At 43.0% G+C, this 21,540-nt stretch overlaps 1 protein-coding gene across 1 annotated transcript; it reads left to right on the forward strand.

Moving 5' to 3' along the window:
• Positions 1-5,979: 5,979 nt before the first annotated feature.
• On the forward strand, positions 5,980-15,738 carry C12H2orf49 (chromosome 12 C2orf49 homolog). The gene is made up of 4 exons (XM_049784439.1): positions 5,980-6,102; positions 7,333-7,499; positions 9,382-9,745; positions 13,036-15,738. Exons 1-4 carry the CDS (start codon positions 6,004-6,006, stop codon positions 13,090-13,092), a joined length of 687 nt encoding a protein of 228 aa, XP_049640396.1. The 5' UTR covers positions 5,980-6,003; the 3' UTR covers positions 13,093-15,738.
• Positions 15,739-21,540: the final 5,802 nt, after the last annotated feature.

Raw genomic sequence — 21,540 nt, forward strand, 5'->3', positions numbered from 1 at the left:
TGGACAAATGAATGGTGGATGGATGGGTGGGTGGGTAGAAGGGTGAATGAGTGTAGATGGATGGATAGGTGGATGGGTGGGTGGATGAACAGACAAATGGTAAGTGGATGGGTGAAAGAACCCATGAATCCTAGGGGACTCTTGGCCAAACCGCCACTAATCAGTGGTCTGGGCTGGGAAAGTGCTCCCTGATCCCCCGTACTTGAAGAGGAAAGTTACTTATGAGCCGATTTTGTCCCTTTAGCAAAAGCCCATCCATTGCTGTACCTTATGGGTCAATACACCACAACATTACTAGGAACCCACCTTCTTTTCAATGCCTAGCCAAGATCCAATGTCATGATGAAAGGCTTAAAGCCTTATCCCCTGGTTGTCAGCACTCATTGTGAGCACATAAAAAGCCTAAGTGTGTCCATGGTTTTCCCTGCCTTTAGAACTCACCAAGGACAAGTGACCATCCCCCTCATTTTCCCTCCTGGAGACTGAGAACAAAGCAAGGAGGCAGAAGTCAGTTTACAGTCTGTGTGTGGCCTTTGGATTTCAAATGAAAAAAAGCAAATAACTCCCCCCAAAAAAGTTAAATGAAGGAAATAACCATTAAGAAGAATGAATCTCCTCACTCTGAAATGTTATGATCTTGTACACTTATGAGAAAATGTGAATGAGATTTCTGTGTAGTTTCTCCCCTAGAGAAATTTCAGGACCATGCACATGCTCTATGACCAGATAGTATTGAGGAACCAAGGTGTCTTGGTGTCAGTCTCAGGGATCAATGTAAGTTTTCCCAGGAGAGTAGACTTATGAGCAACAACAGTGCTTGCAGGCAAGCTTGAAAACCATAATTGCCCAAGGCAAGCTTGAAGCCTCAAGAGATAGTACAGTGAGTGGTAAGGTATTTGCTATGCACATGGCCAACACAAATTTAATAATCCCAGGCACCACATTATGATCACCTGTACCCCTTCAAGAGAGACCTTTGAGCATAGAGCCAGAGTAATTCCTTAATACAACCAGATATGGCCCCCAAATAAAACTAACCAAGGCATTCAATAGCAAAAAAAAATAACAGTGACAAAGAAACAAGAGTGAATGAGGTCTCCAGTTTATAGCAGCCCAGCAGCCCTGAGAGCCAGCAAAAAAAGCACAAAGCCAATCCCATCAGCTTTCCTTAATTTTGCTCAGAATCATGTAATCAGCTACTTGTTGCCTGTCCTGGCCTAGAATCCACACTGGGCAGTTTTCCATTTTATTTATTTTTTTAACTTTTTTTTTTTTTTGGTTTTTGGGCCACACCCGGTAACGATCAGGGGTTACTCCTGGCTATGTGCTCAGAAGTTGCTCCTGGCTTGGGGGACCATATGGGACACCGGGGGATCGAACCGCGGTCCGTCCAAGGCTAGCGCAGGCAAGGCAGGAACACCTTACCTTTAGCGCCACCGCCCGGCCCCCTATTTTTTTAACTTTATTTTAAATCAATATTTTTATTTAAGCACCATGATTACAACATGTGTGTAGTTGGGTTTCATTATAAAAAAAGGACACCCCTGGGCCCGGAGAGATAGCATGGAGGTAAGGCGTTTGCCTTTCATGCAGAAGGTCATCGGTTCGAATCCCGGTGTCCCATATGGTCCCCCGTGCCTGCCAGGAGCAATTTCTGAGCATGGAGCCAGAAATAACCCCTGAGCACTGCCGGGTGTGATCCAAAAACCACAAAAAAAAATGGACACCCCTTCACCAGTGCAATATTCCTACCACTAATGCCCCTCATTTTCCTACTCCCCCACCCCCTGCCTATATTTGGGACAGGCATTCTATTTCTATCACTAAATTTTCCATTTTAGGGCAACATAAGACAAGATACAAAGGTGACATCTACTGATAGCCAGACAGTGGGCTCAGGACCTTACAGAGATGTTTCCAATGTCTTTATGAAATAGGGAATGTTGACTTCTCCATTTTACAATTTAGGTGCCAGAACTAGAGACACATAAGTAATTTATCTAAAATTCCATGTAGAAAGGAGAGGGATGTGTCAGAAAACCATAATTAACTGAATTCTCTTACACAAAGTAGGGATCATAGTGACTGTGTTGTTCTGGGAAGGTGATATGGATTTTTTGCTTCAGTAGTCTTACACAAAGGAACATGAGATTAAATAAAACATAAGGGAAATGATACTATCAAGAAACTCAGTAAAAGTGAGACCCAAGAGACTGTGGATGCCTTCAAATGGTACATTAAAAGGTCTAAGATGTAACTAGGCATTAGGAATTTATGCATCAGATGGTTAGATAGAAAATTAAGTCTACAAATTGCATAATTTATAGAACAACATTGATGTTCCGCTCTCAATCAGCCTTCTTCATCCACTTTACACCTGTTAGCTAGCACCTGCCTTGCAACCCAGCCAGGGACTGGCAGTTCTAACTAAGGGGGGAAACCAGAGATTCCGCCCTTTTTGTAACTGTGGACTGGTACCAATTTATGGACCTCTGGTTAAAGGCTACTGCTTTAAAATTTTTGGAGTGAAAATGTGAAAGGGAGTAAAAAAAAATATTCAGAAATAACTACCTCAGTAAGAGTTTACCACAGAATATTGTTTTGTTTGGGGGCCATACCTAGTGATGCTCACGGATTACTCCTGGCTCTGTCCTCAAGAATTACTCCTGGCGGTGCTTAGGAAACTAAACATGTGAATAAAGTTTTATGCCATAATAGTAATCATGTATGTCTCAGAATTAACATTGTCAAATGAATCATGGGCTTCTTAAGTTTTTACTGGACATAAAGCCTCCAAGGGCAGCCCTTTCCATCAAGACCTTGCAGTGTCTATGCAAAGAGCAAACATTCAAACCATTAAAAAAATCTTTTTTAATTTTGGGGTCCCATTTGGCTGTAGTCAGGGCTTTCTTCTGACTCTGAACTCAGAGAACACTGTTCATAGGCTCAGAGTACCATATAGGGTACTGGGAATTGAACCCAAGTTCAACACAAGGCAAGCACCCTAGCCACTGTACTATCTCTCTGATCTCTTGACCCATTTTAAAAAATGTACTGATATTCATTAAACCAGATTATCTCTAGAATAAATGTTTAAGACTGTTTTTATTTTAATTGTTGGTTTTTTGGGCCACACACAGTGGTTTCCAGGGGCTACTCCTGGATATACACTCAGAAATAACTCCTGGCAAGTTAGGGGACTACATGAGATGCTGGGGGTCAAACCCAGGTCAGTTGATTGCAAGGCAAATGTCCTACCCACTGTGCTATTACTCTGGTCCCAATTCTTTTATTTTAAATTTGTAATCTTTATTGTTATGACCTCACATCTAGCACATTAATTTTGGTTTAAATTTTGTTTTTTGAGCCACAACTCATAATACTGCTCAGGGCTTACTCCTGGCTCTGTACTCAGGGTTCCATATAGGGTGCTGGGGATTGAACCCAGGTTATCTGTGTGTAAGGCAAGAGACCCACATCCTGTCTATTGCTCTGGCCTTTGAAGGTAGTTATTGGAAATGCAAAGTAGAAATCATTCTACACTGCTAAAATGTGGGTCCAAACATTTTTACTTTTGGCACTTCAAAGTAATTTTTATTTAGTTAAAAAAAAACCCTGTGATTTACAATGTTATTGATAGTTGAGTTTTAGGCATATATTTCATCACCAACCCCATAATCAGTGTCAACTTTTATCAACAGTGTTTCCATACTCAGTAACACCCATCCCTCCACTTTGACATCCATCCCTCACTTTGATAGGCACATTACAAAGCTTGGTGGTTGCATCTTGGATCTCATGTTTTCAGTGTTATTAAGCCCAGAAAGCTCTTTTATTTCATTTTGGGGAGTGGGGGTTTGGACCATACCCACCAGCATTCACGGGTTACTCCTGGCAGGCACAGGGTACCATATGGGATACTAGGTATAGAACCCAGATTGGTGTATGCAAGGCCAATGCTCTACCCACTGTACTATTACTTTGGCACTGTTAAGATCTTTTATATATGCTCAACTAATAACAAAATACGGATAACATAAATATCTCAAACATTACACTACCAGAGACATCAACAGTCTCAGTTCTCAGTATGTACATTTATTCAGTAAACATTGAGCACTTACCTCCTTAGTGCTAGTAATGTGAACATGAGCAGTTGGGAAACTTAAAGGCAATGGCTGGGCCCTGCCTGAAAACTTATTAGGCTGGGGCAGAGAGGACACCAGATAGAGTAGTATTTATATCTCCCTTACCTGTTTTTGTCTACGGAACCATGTTAGTATGGTTAGTAAATAAAACCTCATAAGGGATGGAGCAGTAGTGCAGCGTGTACTGAATGTCTTCCGTGCAGCTAATCCAAGTTCTGGCACCCCAGATGGTCTCAGAAGCCCCAGTAGAATACGAGTGCAGAGTCAGAAGAAAGTCCTGAACCCCAACAGGTACAGCCCACAAACGAAAAGATGTTAGCACTGTGCTGTGGATAGAGCTTGGTGGTAAAGTATAGTCCTTGCATGTGTGAGGCCCTGAGTTTGGTCCCAAAACCACAAAGAAGGTTGTTAGCAGTGTCTTTCCTCTGATAAGATAGGCTGAGAAAACTGAGTAAGTACTCTGCCCAGGTCTCTGTGCAAAACAAAATGTCAGGCTCCTTCCAAAGCAGCTACTTCTACCACTAAAAACAGTACTTTCTGGTGTGACGAATAAGGAAAATAATACTAGGAACACTTATTTCATATTGTTGTAAGTTTTGGTTTATTTTGGAGGGGCACATCCGGTGACGCTCAGAGGTTACTCCTGGCTATGCTCCTGGCTCATGGGACCATATGGGATGCTGGGGATCCAACCGAGGTCCTTTCTTGGTTAGACTCATGCAAGGCAAACGCCCTATTGCTGTGCCACGGCTCCAGCATCCCCCCCCCTTTTTGGTTTTAGGGCCACACCCAGTGATGCTCAGGGGTTACTCCTGGCTATGCGCTTAGAAATCACTCCTGGCTTTGGGTGGCCATATGGGGTGCTGGGGATTAAATCGAGGTCTGTCCTGGGCAGCCGTGTGCAAGGCAAACACCCTATTGCTATGCTATCCCATTCCCATATTGCTATAAATTTTAATTATTTCCTTGTATATAGACAGTGGCCTTAACTTAACTACAAAGTTAGTTTTCAGAGGCTGGAGATCCTCAAGTCCTTTCTAACAGCTTATTTAACCTGTTCTTAAGTATTTGGAGGTGTATATCTCTTCCACAAAGGATGACAGAGTAAGTTAACTATAAGGGGCTGGAGAGACAGCCCATGGCTTATGTGCAGGCTCTCTATGCAGAAGTCTTGGGTTCCATGTCCCCTGGGTATCCTGAGCACCATGTCCCCTGTCCCAAGCACCCCTAGCATCTTGATACCCAAGATGTCAAAACCAAACCAAAAAAAAAAAAAAAGTCAATTGCAGTGATTATATCCTAACAGACATAATCCTCAAACCAAACAAACAAAAAAAAGCAATTACAGGGATTATATGCCAATAGACAACTACTGTTTAAAACTTTTTCCTCCCTTCCTTCCTTCCTTCCTTCCTTCCTTCCTTCCTTCCTTCCTTCCTTCCTTCCTTCCTTCCTTCCTTCCTTCCTTCCTTCCTTCCTTCCTTCCTTCCTTCCCTCCCTCCCTCCCTCCCTTTGTCTCCCTCTTTTTTGGGGTTTTTGGATCACACCCAGTAGCGCTCAGGGGTTACTCCTGGCTTTGCGCTCAGAAATCGCTTCTGGCAGGCTCGGGGGACCATATGGGATGCAGGGATTCGAACCACCATCCTTCTGCATGCCTCCATGCCCTCTCTCTGGCCCCAAAACTGTTTCCATTTGGTTAGAATGCAGAGGAAATGAGCTTGGACGTGTTGCGTGTACCACTTGCTCCTTTCCAGACCTTCATCAACGACTCCGGCGCCGTTTTTAAACGTCACTTCCGGAAGTCTTCCCGCGCGGAGCCTTGTGGGTAGCCGGCCCGGGTCTCCTGGAGAGGACCATGGCGGGGGATGCAGGCGTTCGCAGTTGCACCGACTCGGAGCTGCTGCTGCACCCGGAGCTGCTGTCCCAGGAGTTCTTGCTCCTCACGCTCGAGCAGGTGGGTCGGAGTGGGAGTCCTCGGTGGAGGTTTGGGGACTTGAGGTCGCCCCGAGCTGTGTCCTCCCGGGGTGGGCTGGGACCCCCAGCTGTGCACCGCTCAGCCGGGCCGCGCGCCCCGCTCCTTGTGCCTGCAGCTGCTGCTTTGGGATAGTCATCTGCAGAATCTCCTGGGTCCGAGTCCTATACTGACTGACCTGCAGGGCTTCGAAAAAGGAATCTTGGGGAGACACAGTCTGTAGGAAAGGCCTGAAGCGGGCGGGGATTTATGTTGCCCGTTACCTAGCTCTTAGGCACCGGGGAGGCTTGTTGCAGGACCACGGGGCCTGGTCTGGCCTTGGGGTTGCACAGGGCCGCAGGAAGGAAAGGAGTTACTATTTGAGGCACCCCAACTATGCGCCCCCAGGAGTGGGTGAGTGTGATGTGCCCGCCCCCTCCACCCCCTCTATCCCCTGGGCAGCTAGCTGGCTGCTCTGGGGTTTGGGTTGAGGGTGCTGTGCTTGGCTCACTGGTCCTGGCGTCCCTTTTTCGGGCTTATGGCTCAGTACTTATTGTCGCCGCCCATCTATGGTTTCCAGCCTTTTCCAGGGCATGTTGTGGAGATCTGGTATGAATCCTTTAATGACAAGTCACCCTGGAAAAATCGTGGGTGTGTGATTGGGTGGGGTCCTACTTGATTCAACTCAATGCAAAGGTTTCAGGTTTGTGCTAGAGACTGTGACAGTCAGTGCCCAGCTCCCTTGCCTACAGTGCCAGCGCTCCCAACTCTTATCTGAGCTGACTATGAGGAGTTACAATAGGAAGGTCTGGGTGATGCTGGAAGCTCTAGAAAGATGGAGGCCAGGGGTACAGTAAGAAGTTTGAATTCAAGTGAGAGGCCATAGGTCCACCCTGGGATTCTTGCCCCTGCTCCTTCCTTATGGAACTACTTTAGGGATCTGTAAGTTACTGTAGGCGATCTCTATCCTCCCTACTCCATCCCCACAGCCCTACAAGCCATTCTGATGTCTTTGCCAAATTCATCTTGTTATTTCCTATATTGATCCGGGAGGAAAGGTTCCCTTTCTTTTACCTCAAACTGTCTAGGCAGCATTCACAGCTTTCCCAGAATCTTACAGGGCTGAAGACTGTAAGGTGTGTGGTTGCCCATGACCTGGGCCCTGTTAGGCAGGTGGTGGGTCCTTGAAGGAAGGATGCTGTTTTGAAGTCTTCGTTGTTTTCTGTCCCACAGAAGAACATAGCTGTTGAAAATGATGTAAGAATAAACAAGGACGATCTTACTGATCTTTATGTCCAGCACGCAATACCGTTGCCTCGGAGAGAATTGCCAAAGAACCGATGGGGGAAAATGATGGAAAAGAAGAGAGAACAGCATGAGATAAAAAATGATACTAAAAGGTAATCATGAGTGGATTGGGCTTTCACCTTACATAGACTGAATAAGTTTTGGGGTTTTTTTCCTGGAATTATTTTTGGGCCACATCAGTAGTGTTTACTACTGGCATCACATCACATCACATCACATCACATCACATCACATCACCACATCACATCACATCACATCACATCACATCACATCACATCACATCACATCACATCACATCACATCACATCACATCACATCACATCACATCACGGTTTACTCCTGGCAGGACTTAGGAAACTTAAGTTCCTGGGCATAGAATTCTGTTATGTGCAAGAATACCCTATACTTTGTACTATTACCTTAGCCCCTAACAGTAGTTTTGGTTATTTTGTTTCCTCAAGCAAAGTTATATTTTAAAATGTTTACTTAGCAGCTGTTGATAGTATCATTGTAAAACATGGAATATCTTGCTAATGTTTTGAGAGAAACATTGTAACGGTTAAAGAAATAAGCGGATAATATTTAGCAGTAGGAGAACAGATCTGGTAGGAACTAGAAGAGCTGAATAAAACAAACCTGCAGCCTGCTGAGGGTATAGTCATCTACCATCGGGTAGAATGCAGACCACCCCCTCTTCACACCTTTCTCCCCAAATCAAGCCTTAGGACTTCACTTGTAGAGGGGTGGGGAGAAGAGTGGAGACACCTATGAGGACAAGAGATTAGTTGTTTTGAAGTTGAATTACAAGTTGAAATGGGGGCAATATTGTATATATAAGAATTCTGACTTTGCATCTAGAGGCTAATAGTCAAGGAGGTGGCCTCAGCTCAGAGCAATTAGAAGATTTGGGCAGATTGATGAGAATATATTTGAGAGTACATTTTCTTTGGAACCAGCTGAGTTATTAAGAAAAACCTTAAGATTGGGATTAAGCGATAGTGGGAAAGGACCCCAGCTATTGCTGGGAGGATTGCAGAGATGAAGGGTGGGGTTTGAAGGTGGGTCTCTGAGATAGTGGTGGGAAATGGACTCTGGTGGAGATAATGGGATTGGAAAATTATATGCTTGAAGCCCAATACAATGTAAATCACGGTGCTTTCAAGTAAAAAATGTTTACTTTTTGTTTTCTGTGTTTTGGTCATACCCAGCAGTGCTTGGGGGTTACTCTCAGCTCTGCTGTAGGAATCATTCCTGCTGAGCTCTGTGGGCCATACGGGATGCTGGGGATTGATCTCAGATCTGCTGTATAATCTCTCTGGTGCCTAGATAGTCAGTGATTCAGTCAAGATAAACTTATCAATTAGATGGTGAATTAATAAAAGATATTACTAGGTGTTGGCCTGGGCTTGATAACCGGCACACCTCCAGGACTGAACTCTGAGCACTGGTGGATGTTTTCCCCTTCCCCAAAATTTATTGCTAGAAATTAGGTTAAGCTCTCCAATTAGCTGGTATCTACATCTTGATAATGCACCAAGGAATGGATCCCACTTGCACTACATGCCCCCCCCCAGACACTGCCAGATATGACTGACACCCCTCCCCACATAAACAGAATTAGATATTTTAAAGAGAAAGTGATACATACATCATAGGTAACTAAGTTTCTTGTCAGCAAATACTTAAAAATCTAAAACATGAGATTATTGCATTATTTCAGATGCACATAGAAACTTTTATTTTAGGTAGTTCTGCTTATAATAGATGAATTATTAATAAATAAATACTATTTGGTCATTCTTTTGGTCATTCTTCTGTTTTATTGTTTTATTTGGGGCACTGGGGATCAAGCCTCATACCTGCAAGGTTTTTCTCTACAGATCTCTGTCTCCTGCCCAGGTTGTTGTTTTGAGTTCCAGCAAATTTGTTCTTCATCAACAACTATTTTTCAAGAAAACCTTTCTTTGGTTTTAGGAACAGCACTGTGGATGGGTTAAGGAAAAGACCCCTGATTGTATTTGATGGCAGTTCAACCAGTACAAGTATAAAAGTGAAAAAGACTGAGAATGGAGATAACGACCGACTCAGACCCCCTCCTCAAGCAAACTTTACCAATAATGCCTTTCGAAAACTGGTCAATTCCTCCTCATCCTCAATTTTGTCTTCCAATTTGCCTATGAACAATAAGATGGAACATGATAATGACAGTAGACAGAACCATGACTTAACACATAGGAAAAGTCCATCAGGCCCTGTAAAGTCGCCACCTTTGTCCCCAGTTGGAACGACTCCAGTGAAGTTGAAGAGAGTGGCTCCGAAAGAGGAAGCCGAGACAGTGGTAAGTGCTGTTCTGGGGTGGGGGTCTCATGAAGCACTTGACCTCACTTGAAGGGACGGCTGTTTGGGGAGCTTTGGATAATTTATCTGGGGTTTTATATCTCGTTTTATGGTGTTTAAGATCCATGGTGATGAGCTCATTCTTTTAAAAGTGCACTTTGTTTATTTTAGCTTCGAAAGTGTAAAGAGACTCCAGCAGGGTCAGAATATTAAGAAATTTATCTGGGGTCATGCTTGTGAATGTTTTGGACATTGTCATTTCTTTGGGGGTCTCTTTCTAGCAGTGCTCTGGAGCTGTGTTGCTCTTGCAACACAGGCCCAGTTGTATAACCTGATGTGGATATAATCTGATGTATGTGCAGACTAACATATACATATATACATACATACATACATATGTATACATCTATACACACATATATGTATATAAGAATAAACAAGGACGATCTTACTGATCTTTATATTCAGCTTGCAATACCATTGCCTTGGAGAGATTTGCCAAAGAACCGAAGGGGGAATATGGGGGGAGAAATGATGGAAAAGAATACAGAACAGCATCATATGTATGTATGCATATGTGTGTATATATATTTCTGTGTGTATAATTTTTATACATCCTGGCATAAACAACCAGACACTTGTACAACCTGATGCTTATTTGACCTGACTCCCAGTTAGTGCTGGAAACTGCCAGGATGGTTTTTATGCACTTTGAGCTGTTTTTATGCACCTTGAGCAGGGGGCCTGATGTTTACAATCTACTGATGTGCAATAGTTTTGTGGATCCTGCTTTATTTCTGTACAGACACTTATTAAGTAGTATTTTATTTATTTGGTTTTTATGCAATATTGAGTGGTGTTCAGGGAGTACTCCTGGCTCTGTACTCAGAATTATTCCTGGTTGTCTTGGGGGACCATCTGAGATGCCAGAGACCTAACACATGTTCACTGTGTACAAGGCAAAATACCTTATCTACTGTACTATCTCCATTTAAAATTTTGACTGTAACTCTGTTTTGGACTTTAAATCACTTCCTAATCTTGAGGATCTACTGTTTCCTGAACCTACCCACCAATGTTTCTGTCTTGGCAGGCTGGAGTAAGTTAGGAGAGGGCATCTACTAAATTATATATGTTAGTATATATGTTATATATATGTTTTATACTATCTCCCAAAGTGTGCCCTACTCCATGTAAGCATTTACATATATGGATTTTATATGCTGGCCAATTTGGTAGTTAAATGAAGAGATGGTTTATAGACACTGTGATATAGACTGATGGATAGATGTGGCTATAATCTTTCTAAGGCTTTTTAGAAAAGTGATATGTTCACTTTTTGGTCTTTCTTCCTCTTTATCTGTTCACTTTGAATGAAGTGAATGGCTTCTTCACTTTGAATGGGTACTCAGATGAAAGGTGTACACATCTTCAGTTCAGGAGGCTGGGAAGTACTGGGGCCAACACTGGTGTTCTCATAGTCTGCTGAGGGCCTTCTGCTGCCAGGACTAGGTCAACTTCTACTAACTGGGAACCCTAATAATAGAAGGGGTAGGGTGCTCTTGTTTTCTCCCGATGGACCCCGGTTCCTTTCATTCCAGCTTTGCCTCCTTCCTGAAGGAATCTCCTCTCTTGGGCCTCAGATCCCTGATGTCAGTAGATCATTTTCTTTGTTTTTGTTTTTGTGTTTTTTTTTTTTTTTTTGAGTCACACCTGGCAGTGGCCTGTCTCTACGCTCAGAAATTGCTCCTGGCAGGCTCAGGGGACCATATGGGATGCTGGGATTTGAACCACCGTCCTTCTGCATGCAAGGCAAACGCCTACCTCTATGCTATCTCTCTGGCCCCAGTAGATCATTTTCTTTGCTATGTTGCTGTACCACCCACTGCACCCCCCAGCCTCCACTTTGTGACTTTGAAGGGCACAGTCTATACTATTCCTGTGGAATGCTTTGACTTTTTAATTGCAGATTATGCCAAAGGGGTCAAAATAAAGTTGCTAATTAGTTGACCAGCTGTGTGTGTGTGTGTGTGTGTTTATGTATCTGTCTGTGTGTGTGTTTATGTATCTGTCCTTGTGTGTGTGTGTCTTGTCTGTGTGTGTCTGTATCCCTATGTCTGTCAGGGGAGGCTGGGTCTTATTCAACAAGCCATGGCATTCTACCATTGAACTAAATCCTTGACCTTCAAGCTTTATCTTTATTGGTTAATTGTATCCTTTCACCAACCAACCTCATGATTTTGGCATGATAATTTTTACTCCCATTTCACAGATAAGGAAATAGAGAAGCTTAGAAAATGAAGAAAAACTTGTGTTAGGGTTCCACAGTTAGTAAGTGGCCAGATTGTAGCCTGAATTTAAGTCTGTTTGACACTGTCTCATGCATTGCTTATAATAGGGGCTTTCTCTATTCGGTCACTTCTGGGAGAGAGGAGAAGGAGATTACAAGCATGTGGAATGGGCCAGAGAGGTAGTGGGTTAAGGTGCTTTGTACACAGACAACCCAGATTTGATACCTATGATCACACATCATCTCCTGAGTCCTGCCAAGAGTGATTCCTGAGCACAGAGCCAGGAGTAAGCTCTGAGCACCTTTGGGGGTAAATCCAAGATAAATCATAACTCTTTATGATATATCATAACTTTTTATTATATATTAAGATTTGGATGATGAGCTGTGGGGGGAAGGAGGTAAATCTGGAGCTGTGAGTGGCTCTCAGCTATGAGTAAACTGAAAACTAAACAAAAGTCAACATTTCTCCCACTTGCCTGTGGATTTATTTTATTGGTTCTGGGATAAGATTCAGAGCCTGCATATTTGCATATGCCATAGGCACTTATATCTTATGAGAAGGAAACACTTGACAGCTATAGTTAGAATGTGGCTGGAGAGATGACTCGAGCTGGAATACATGCCTCCTAGTGTGTGGCCTGAATTCCATTTCTGGCACCCAACAGGTCTCCAAGACTGCTAGCTGTGGCCTTGGTGGCCTCCCAGTTCCGCTGGGCCCATGCAGCATCAAGTCTTACTTTCTGGCCTAGATTTTGTTCAAAACTGGCTCTGGGTTCTTTGCTGAGGATTAAAACCTCCGTACTGAAAAGGGGGGAAAAAAATCCATGAACTCCACTGATTCTCCTTGCCAACCAAATCTAAAAATCCTTCCCCACTAGGTGGCAGCACTGTCTTGCTAGTCATAGGCTAGTGTTTTGGGGACAGTTAAAATCATTGTTTGATTTTTTTTCCCCTGATGTTTCTACAGTCATGAACTGATATCTGTTTTTATTTTACAGAGCAACCTGAAGCCCCCAGAAGCTAAGAGGAAGATACAGCATGTTACATGGCCATGAAGGAAAGTTTCTAAAAGTGTATATATATGTATATGTATAGTATATATATGCATATATATAATTGTAGTTTTTCAGACAAATTCATATATACTAACAGTATTTACAAATATCTTGATTTTGGTGGAATTTTCTTAAGTGTAAAATTAGGCCCCAAAAGTTTTCCTTTACTTGCTCTTTTTATCTCCCCCCAATACTCATCTTTTCTGCCCTGATCTAGAATTTATTTTGTAAACAAACGGCTGCAAGTATAATATAAGCAGTGTTTTTCAACCTTTTTGTGCAAAGGCACACTTTTTTCATGAAAAAAATAATCACCAGGCACACCACCATTAGAAAATGTTAAAAAAAAATTAACTTTGTGCCTATATTGACTATATTTAAAGTAATTCTCTTGAATAAGAATAAAATAAACACAAAGAAATTATTTTATAATTACTTTATAATGAAATAATCTAATGATTGGTCTATTTGTGAGCCGAAGCCGCATGTTACGGATGAAATTGGAATTTTTCCCACGGCACACCAGACAATATCTCACGGAACACTAGTGTGCTGCGGCACAGTGGTTGAAAAACGCTGGTGTAAAACACCCAGTGAATTTTAGGAATTTTCATTAGTCAGCTTCAGTCATTAGGGGAGATTTGAGATTTTCTTTTAAACTCAAGTTTTTAGCAGTTCACAATTTTTACGTTCCTGTATTAGTTTATAATCTAACACTTCATGGTTAGATTTAGTATTTTAGTAGGTGTGGCCCCACTGACCCTAACGGTGTACCAAGAAAGGTTGTTTGTAGTACAGGCAGAAAAATGATCGAAAATACACAAAGTTGCTGTGCTTTAATTGCTTCCATTGCTTCCCATCAGAACCAAAAGGGAAGTCATCTGCTTCTTTTGGCCTCCTTCAACTCTTAACAGAATTGTTTTTTGAGGGCCAGAGCTGCGGTGGCACAGCGGTAGGGCATTTGCCTTGCTGACCTAGGACTGACCACTGTTCAATGTTGTCCATATTGTCCCCCAAGCCAGGAGTGATTTCTGAGTGCATAGCCAGGAGTAACCCCTGAGTGTCAGTGGGTGTGACTGAAAAAAAAGTGGTTTTTGAGCTGATTGGTTAGTTTTGTACTTGGCCTGTCCTATTCTTTTTCCATGGAGTTGCCTCTGAGCATCTGTGATCTTACTCTGTGATCTTGGGTCTCCTTCCTAGGAGCTTAATATATAAAAAATGAAGCTGATATAAAATTGTCAGGTAAGGTAATCATTATCAAAGTTAATAAGTATTGGCTGAAAGTTGAGGGTAGGAAGAGGAGGGTAGAATTTTGAGACAGAGTTCAGAAAGTAGAATCATCAAGCAGGGAAACTGGATGTGGCCTGAGGTGAGAGGTGCTGTGGGGCTGATTCTCTCCAGTAGTAAAGGCCAGAGCTCCCTTGAGGGCTGTTGTTCCTGCTGAGGATACTTTGGGTCATGCTACCACACTGCATCCACTCTGGTGCCTGCAGTTTTGTCCTAGAGGTATTATCATTCCAGCCATGTATTGGAAGATGTTTCCCTGGGAAATAAGGTATCCCTGACATTCTTGAGTTCTGTCTTTCTGCTCTTTGTTCTAACCAAGTACAGAGGATACTTTATGCCTTGTGTGATGGATTTTCAAGTTGGGGTTTGCCTTTTTAGTAGTTTAGAGGAGTCTTAGATCCTCTTTTGATTTGTTAAAACAGCATGTAGGCCATGGTTGTAGCTTAGTGGTAGGATGCAGTCTTTGCATGCATCAGGCTGTGGGGTCAGTCCCTAACCCTCAAACCCCCCTAAAAAACCAACAAAAAAAGCACCCAACATTTTCATTTGCTATTGAATAGCTTTGCAAAAAACTCATTCAGCCTTGCAGGTAAGTACTATATATTGTATTAAAAATTTAATCCTATAGATCATATAGCTTTAAGCCATTATGCCTTTATTCAGACTATAAATCTGTATATATAAGACAAAATGGATACCTAATAAATATTACATCAATTGTAATTTGTCAATTTGTAATGTCAATTTGTAAATATGTAGTTATTTGCAGGGCTGATGTATGTAATACTGTTGAAGGACACTGTGATTCTATATGTAACTATGTTAAGAGATGTTTTTTGAAGTGCAGATTTTTGGGTTGGAATGATGAGTTCTATTTTATATTTATATTCAGTTGTCCCCTCTGCATTCATCTGTATTTTCTCTCTTAGTTTAGGGAGAGGTTAACCATTTGACAATTCTTAAGTCAGTGGAGACTTATTTTTAGTTACTCAAAATTAATTTTTAATTTGTATCTTTAACTACAGAGTAGGTTGATAATAACAGCTGAACTGTGTAACATTGTTGCTTCAAATTGAAGTTTATCACAAACATTCAGAATCAGTACTCATATAGCAGCATATTACTGAGTGAGCTATTTTGAGTTTGAGGTGTGGAGCAGTGAGAAAGTGTACCATGTATATCATGACCCTGGGGTGTTGTGTTTTCTCCTGGTATATAGATATCCCTCATGTTTCTCAGTATAGCTGGGAATCTGAATAGTAATGAGGGAATCTCACATGATGATGTGGCTTTGGTATTCTTATAAAGTTTAGAAGGACTTGACTGGAAAGGTGAAAATTTTGAAATACTACTTCTTACCATGAAAATTCTGCCTCTTGATTGGTTCTCTTTTTTTAGTTCAACCAGCTTTTATTAATGTGGTAGGTAGATACATGGCCTTGGCACCCCTCAGAGGTGTGGTTAGCAGTCACTCACTTCCCACCTCTTGCCACTGCCAGCAGTTTTTGTGGTTCTCTTCTCCTTGTGTCTTGTTTTCTTCTTACTCTCTGTCCCTCATTTTTACTTCTGTTGCTTCTGTTTCTTTCTTCCTTTCTGTGGATCCCAAGCTTCAGAATTATGTTGCTTGGTCTCACCTGTTCACTGTACAGTGCAGAGAGGCTGGCTCCCATCCTCTTAAATTTGAAGGGTCATTGACTGCATTGTGGATTCTGGAAGACCTTGGGACCCTGTCACAGGAGAGCACTGCATATGGTGTGAAGGCAGCACAGTTGGTCAGAATAGCTCTACTAATTTAGACAGCTCCCAGGCACTTTGGAACATTGAAGCAGACCATAGTACTTTTGACTAGTATTGAAATTCTTCAGTATTAGTAATTTGAGAAAATATTTTGATTGACTTAAATTTTGAGAGAAGATTCTAAAACTGATCTAGAGACTCATTCAATAGCAATGACCTTAAAAAAAACTTACATTAAGTAAAACTGCCAGTAGATTAAATTGTATGTAAGAGTGCTCTCTATTTACTACTGTAGAACTTCAGTAATTTTTTGAGGCTACAAAAGGTCAAGTGTTTTTTTAAGTGTGCTCTTTTATTAAATGCTTGTGTAGGTTTTATAATTTGGTACAAAAAGGTTATTAAGCCTTGTACATTTTATATGTAAAAACTCTTCAGTAGCTTTATCCTTATTTAAATAAACTGAATACAAATAATTGAGTAGGTCTGTCATTCATAAAATAAAGTAGGAAAAATAATTACTTGTTCTCTTTTTTTTAAATTCAAATAAGCAGTATGAAAATTGTATTTTCCTTAAGAGTATTATATATTCCTTAAAGCTCTTTTGTGCCCAGATTGGTTGAGATCATGATGGATAAGAGTTCAGCCCCTCTAAGATGCCCTTGGGCTGCCATGACTTCAACTGGCTTCTAGTGCTGTACCAAACTCTTCCCTTTATGAACTTCCTAACTGGGACCGACCAAGGTTTGGTGAAAGGGGTGATCTTCAATTCATTTCTTTTTTTTTGTTTTGTTTTTTGTTTTTGGGCTACACCCAGTGATGCTCAGGGGTTACTCCTGGCTATGCGCTCAGAAGTCCCTCCTGGCTTGGGGGACCATATGGGACACCAGGGGATCGAACCGCGGTCCGTCTGTCCAAGGCTAGCGCAGGCAAGGCAGGCACTGTACCTCTAGCGCCATGGCCCGGCCCCTTCAATTCATTTCTTTTTTTCTTTTTTTTTTTTGGTTTTTGGGCCACACCCGGTACCGCTCAGGGGTTACTCCTGGCTATGCGCTCAGAAGTTGCTCCTGGCTTGGGGGACCATATGGGACACTGAGGGCTCAAACCGCGGTTCGTCCAAGGCTAGCACAGGCAAGGCAGGCACCTTACCTCTAGCGCCACCGCCCGGCCCCCTCAATTCATTTCTTAACTGTTACCTTAACAGTGGATAATGCAGCTCTAAGTCGACTAAATTGGAAAAGTCTTAGGTAAGTAGCATTCTGCCTTAAATTTGAGAAGCTAGATATTTTCCCTCCACCTCTCCCCTCCTTTGGTCTGGACAGAACAAAAAAGGCTTATTTCCATTTAGATTGTTTTCACAGCTACTTTTTACTAAGAAAAGTGGTCTATTCTGCCAGTTGTTATTACAGTCATTGTCTTCTCTAAGAGGCGGAAAAAATAAAGGTGTGTATTAATGGTTGACCTATAGAGAAGAAAGATGAGTGAGCAGTGAAATTTGATAGAGTTAAATACAGAAAGGACAGTGAGCTACAGAAGGAAGAATGCGAGCTACTTTAAAGAAGTGGTTAGAGGGCTGGAGAAGTAGGATGGGGCAGAGTGCGGATGCCACACACTTGCCTTGTGTGGCTGACCCAGGTTTGATCGCTGGCATTCATATGAGCTTCCCAGCCCCATTAGGAGTGTCCCAAGTGCAGAGCCAGGAGTAAGTCCTGACAAACTCTGGGTGTGGTACAAACATAGGTCTCCTATTCCCCCCCACCCCCCAAAAAAAGAGACTTAAGATTTTCTTAAGAATCTGAAAAGGGTTAGGGAGATGGCCCAACGTGCTTCAGCCCATACTTTATATGTGATAGCCCTGGGTTCACCCTCTGGCACCAAATGATAACCCAAGTAGTCCCAGGAATACTCCCTGAGTAACCCCTTTGCATTGCTGGATGTGGCCCCCAACTCTCCACCCCCAGTAAAAAAAAAAAAAGGGAAGAAAATTGGAAAATGTCAGTATATCTACCCCCTAGTACATGGAGGAAAGGGGGAGAAAAGCAGGGCTATTTCAGCGAGCATAGGAGCTTAAATATCATGGTTGTCTAGTCTAAAAAGAGTATTTTCTTCACCTGCCTCTACTTGTCAACCTGATCTGTCTACCCAACCACCTTCTTCAAAGAAGTGTAAGCCACACTGCTGCTATCCCAGAGCTTCATCACATCACTGAGGTGGATCACACAGTGAATTTGCTCTGCTGAGGGAGGCAGGGAAAAAGTCTCCGAGCAGAGTTGAGGGGCAGGGAACAGAGGCTGGACCCAGTGTGCTGACAGTGCAGTGATACAGCCTGGAAATTATTATCAAGGCAGTGTCTAGAATGAATCAAATTTACTCAGGCATCAAAAGGAACAACATAAATGGAAAATTTGAAGGAATGCAAGCAGTGGAGATGAAGGAAGTTTGCTTGCAGTGCCAAAGGAAGAAAGAAAATTTGCAATGATTTACTACAGTGGAGCATACACTTAGGTTTATTCTTTACTGTGTTGTAACATACACTATAACATATGTGAATATATATACACACATATAACATATCTATAACATGTGTGTCCTAACATATACTATAATTCAAAAGTCAGTATAGTTAGTATTTTCAGTTAAGACATGTAACCTCAATCCTAAGGAACAGAACAAGATTTGGCAAATATTAAAGATCTGAAAGTACCAGTCTAAGCCTGATGGACTCTACAGTGTGGGCATGAGTGGGCATGGCTGTGTAAGGGAAGGCGCTTCTTGGGGTAGGGCCCTCCAGTCCATACTCTGGACCAGTCCTGGACACAGTCTGAGGGATTCAGTCAGGTTGTGTCATATTGCACTGGCCCAGCAGTGCTGAGGGGCTATACACCTGTCCCTGGAGTGTTCGGGTACTTGGTGCCAGGCCCAGATACCAAAATCACCCAAACATACAAAGAAGCAACACTGAATGGAAGATCGAGTATCCTGATGCCAACTCGTTTTTTAACTCTCCCTGGCCAAAAGTTAAAGTTTTTCTTGCAGTGTTGAGGCTTGAGTCCAGGGTTCTACTCATACATGGCCTGAGCCCTTATCATTGAGCTACAGCGATGGCCCCTCAGGCTGATTTTTAAGAAAGCAGAATGAGGACCCAGATGATGAGCTGAGGGTCTTAGAACACCTACTTTGGTCCATCTATATGGTTGAGAATTCCAATCTCTGGGGTTCCACTTGGGTGAGGTGAGATCCCTGGCATCCTAAGCCATCTCTAGACATACCACACACAAGAAAGGTTTGGTCTATTGGTGAGTTTCTGCAGCTAGACACTGAATGCCACGGCCAGAAGTCTGACTCTGCAAAGAGGTGGTTGCAGCCCCCAGAGAGCACCACCCACCATAACTTAGACCTTAACCCAGTGCACATCCAGGTGAGCCCCTCAGCCAGGTGCCTGAACTACCCCAGTCACTGCAGCAGTGGCAGCAACAAAAATGAATGGATGGAGAGAAGAGGGACTGGAGAGCACAGGAGGAGGGAGGTTGCTTTGCGTATAGCTGACCTGGATTTGATCCCTGACATCACATTCAATTTTCATGCGCAGCCAGGATGTTTCCTGAGCTCTGCAAGTGGTGTGCCACTGCCATCTTGATTTTAAAGGAAAGGAGAGTGCAGAGAAGCATGCTCAGGTCTTTGCCTGATGCCTTCACTTGTTTTAAAAATGTCACCCTCCAAGGACTCTTGTCTCCTCAGCAAAGAATACATTTTCAGGAATTATCTGAGATGGGTGTGTGGTGTGATTTTGGAGCCACACCTAGAGTGCTCGGGAACTACTCCCAGCTCCGTGTTCAAGGGATCAAACCTGCACCTGTTGCAGGGAAAACTTGCGCTCCAGCCTTTTGCATTCTCTTCCCAACCTTATTTTAGTTTCCTTTCTCTCTCCAGGCCCCTTTTCTCTGGTGAAGGTCCTGGCCAAAGGCTTTGCTTCTCTTCTTGGGTGGTGGGGCTGCACACTTTGTTATGCTCACCAGCACCGCCATCTCTTCGCTGAAGGACATGGTACTTGTGCTGATACTCAGCTCCATGGGACCTCTATAGGCAGTGTCCCAGCATTCTTCCTCCATCCCCTGCCCCTGTATATGGGGTGGTGTTGAGGAGTAAACTTGTACCCTCACAGCCTCATGCTTGCAAGGTAAACACTCCAGAGCCTTATGCCCAGGGCTGATTGCTGGCTCTGTGCTCAGGGATCATACTATGATTGGATGTGTGCAAGACAAGAACCTGAGCTCCTGTATGATCTCTCTGGTCCTTATATATGTATTTTTATTTTAGTCTATGAAGAAGCTTTGCTCAATAAAAGATTTTCTCACAGAACTCTTGTAGAGCCAGGAAGAAACTTGGCTCACTGCTGGGATTTCCACAGATGTAGGGAAAGTTGGGGGGTGTCAGTGTCAGAGCCAGGGCCAAGTTCTATGTGGTTGCACTGAGCCTTCATCTTCTCTTGAATCTCAAGTCTGTGTATTTCAAGATTCCTCTCCTTGGGGCCAGAGTGATAGCACAGTGAAGAGGGCATTTGCATTGTACCTGGCCAACCCAGCTCTGATCCACAGCATCCCATATGGTCCCCTGAGCCTCCTACCAGGAGTAACTTAAGCATCACTGGATGTAGCCCCCAAACAAAACTAAACAAAAAAAGACTTCTTAACTTTGACTTTCTCATCAACATGTAACAGGCTTAGCAAACTGGTCAATTGGAGAAAAGTGTTCTGTCCTTTAAAAAAGAAAACTCAGTGCATCCTAACTGTGCAATATGCTCTCCAAGATGATTTTACAGGCTAACAGGCTCCTACAAAGCTAGGAGCACTCTGGAGCTCCATCCTCCCCCAGGTGCTTGTGCTCCCCTTTGACATTCATTTTTTAGGGAGGAAAGGAGAATCTATGGATCCCAACAAGGGCGATGCTGAGCTCTAGTTCTGGAAGATGAAAAGTGGCTGGAGCAGACTCCATTATCCTCAGCCTGTTCCTGCTCACACTGGTGCTCAGATTACTGCACCAGAAGCAAAATGTTAAGAGGAAAAGGATGAGGGGCGGGGATGGAGAGCAAGAGGCAAGAATGATAATGCTGGTTCCCTTAGGGCTGCTTGGCAACTTTTCTGCCAAGGGACAGCTGGAGATCTGAAACCTGGTTTGTGGCTAAAATGGTAAAGCAGTGAGACTTAGCCAACTGGACTGGAATCTTCCAGTAGAAGGTGGGACATGGCTCCAGTGAACATTCAAATCATACCAGAACTGCCAGCCATACCATGATCAGAGCACAGGCCAGAAAGTGTGACTACTAGGAATTCTATGTTGAATCATGACTGACTTCACATGCCATGCCTGGCAAAGGTTTTGCCCAAAAAAACTTTATTGTAAGAGACATAAATCTTGCCTTCGGGCCTA

This window comes from Suncus etruscus, chromosome 12 (genome assembly GCF_024139225.1).
Source record: "Suncus etruscus isolate mSunEtr1 chromosome 12, mSunEtr1.pri.cur, whole genome shotgun sequence".
In the NCBI taxonomy this organism is placed as follows: Eukaryota; Metazoa; Chordata; class Mammalia; order Eulipotyphla; family Soricidae; genus Suncus; species Suncus etruscus.

What these genes read in the sequence shown, in the direction of transcription:
- C12H2orf49 (XM_049784439.1), top strand. Translation starts at nt 6,004, where the DNA reads ATGGCGGGGGATGCAGGCGTTCGCAGTTGCACCGACTCGGAGCTGCTG. An exon ending in ATAAAAAATGATACTAAAAG is followed by an intron (nt 7,500 to 9,381) that starts GTAATCATGAGT and finishes CTTTGGTTTTAG; the next exon opens with GAACAGCACTGTGGATGGGT. An exon ending in AAGAGGAAGCCGAGACAGTG is followed by an intron (nt 9,746 to 13,035) that starts GTAAGTGCTGTT and finishes TTTATTTTACAG; the next exon opens with AGCAACCTGAAGCCCCCAGA.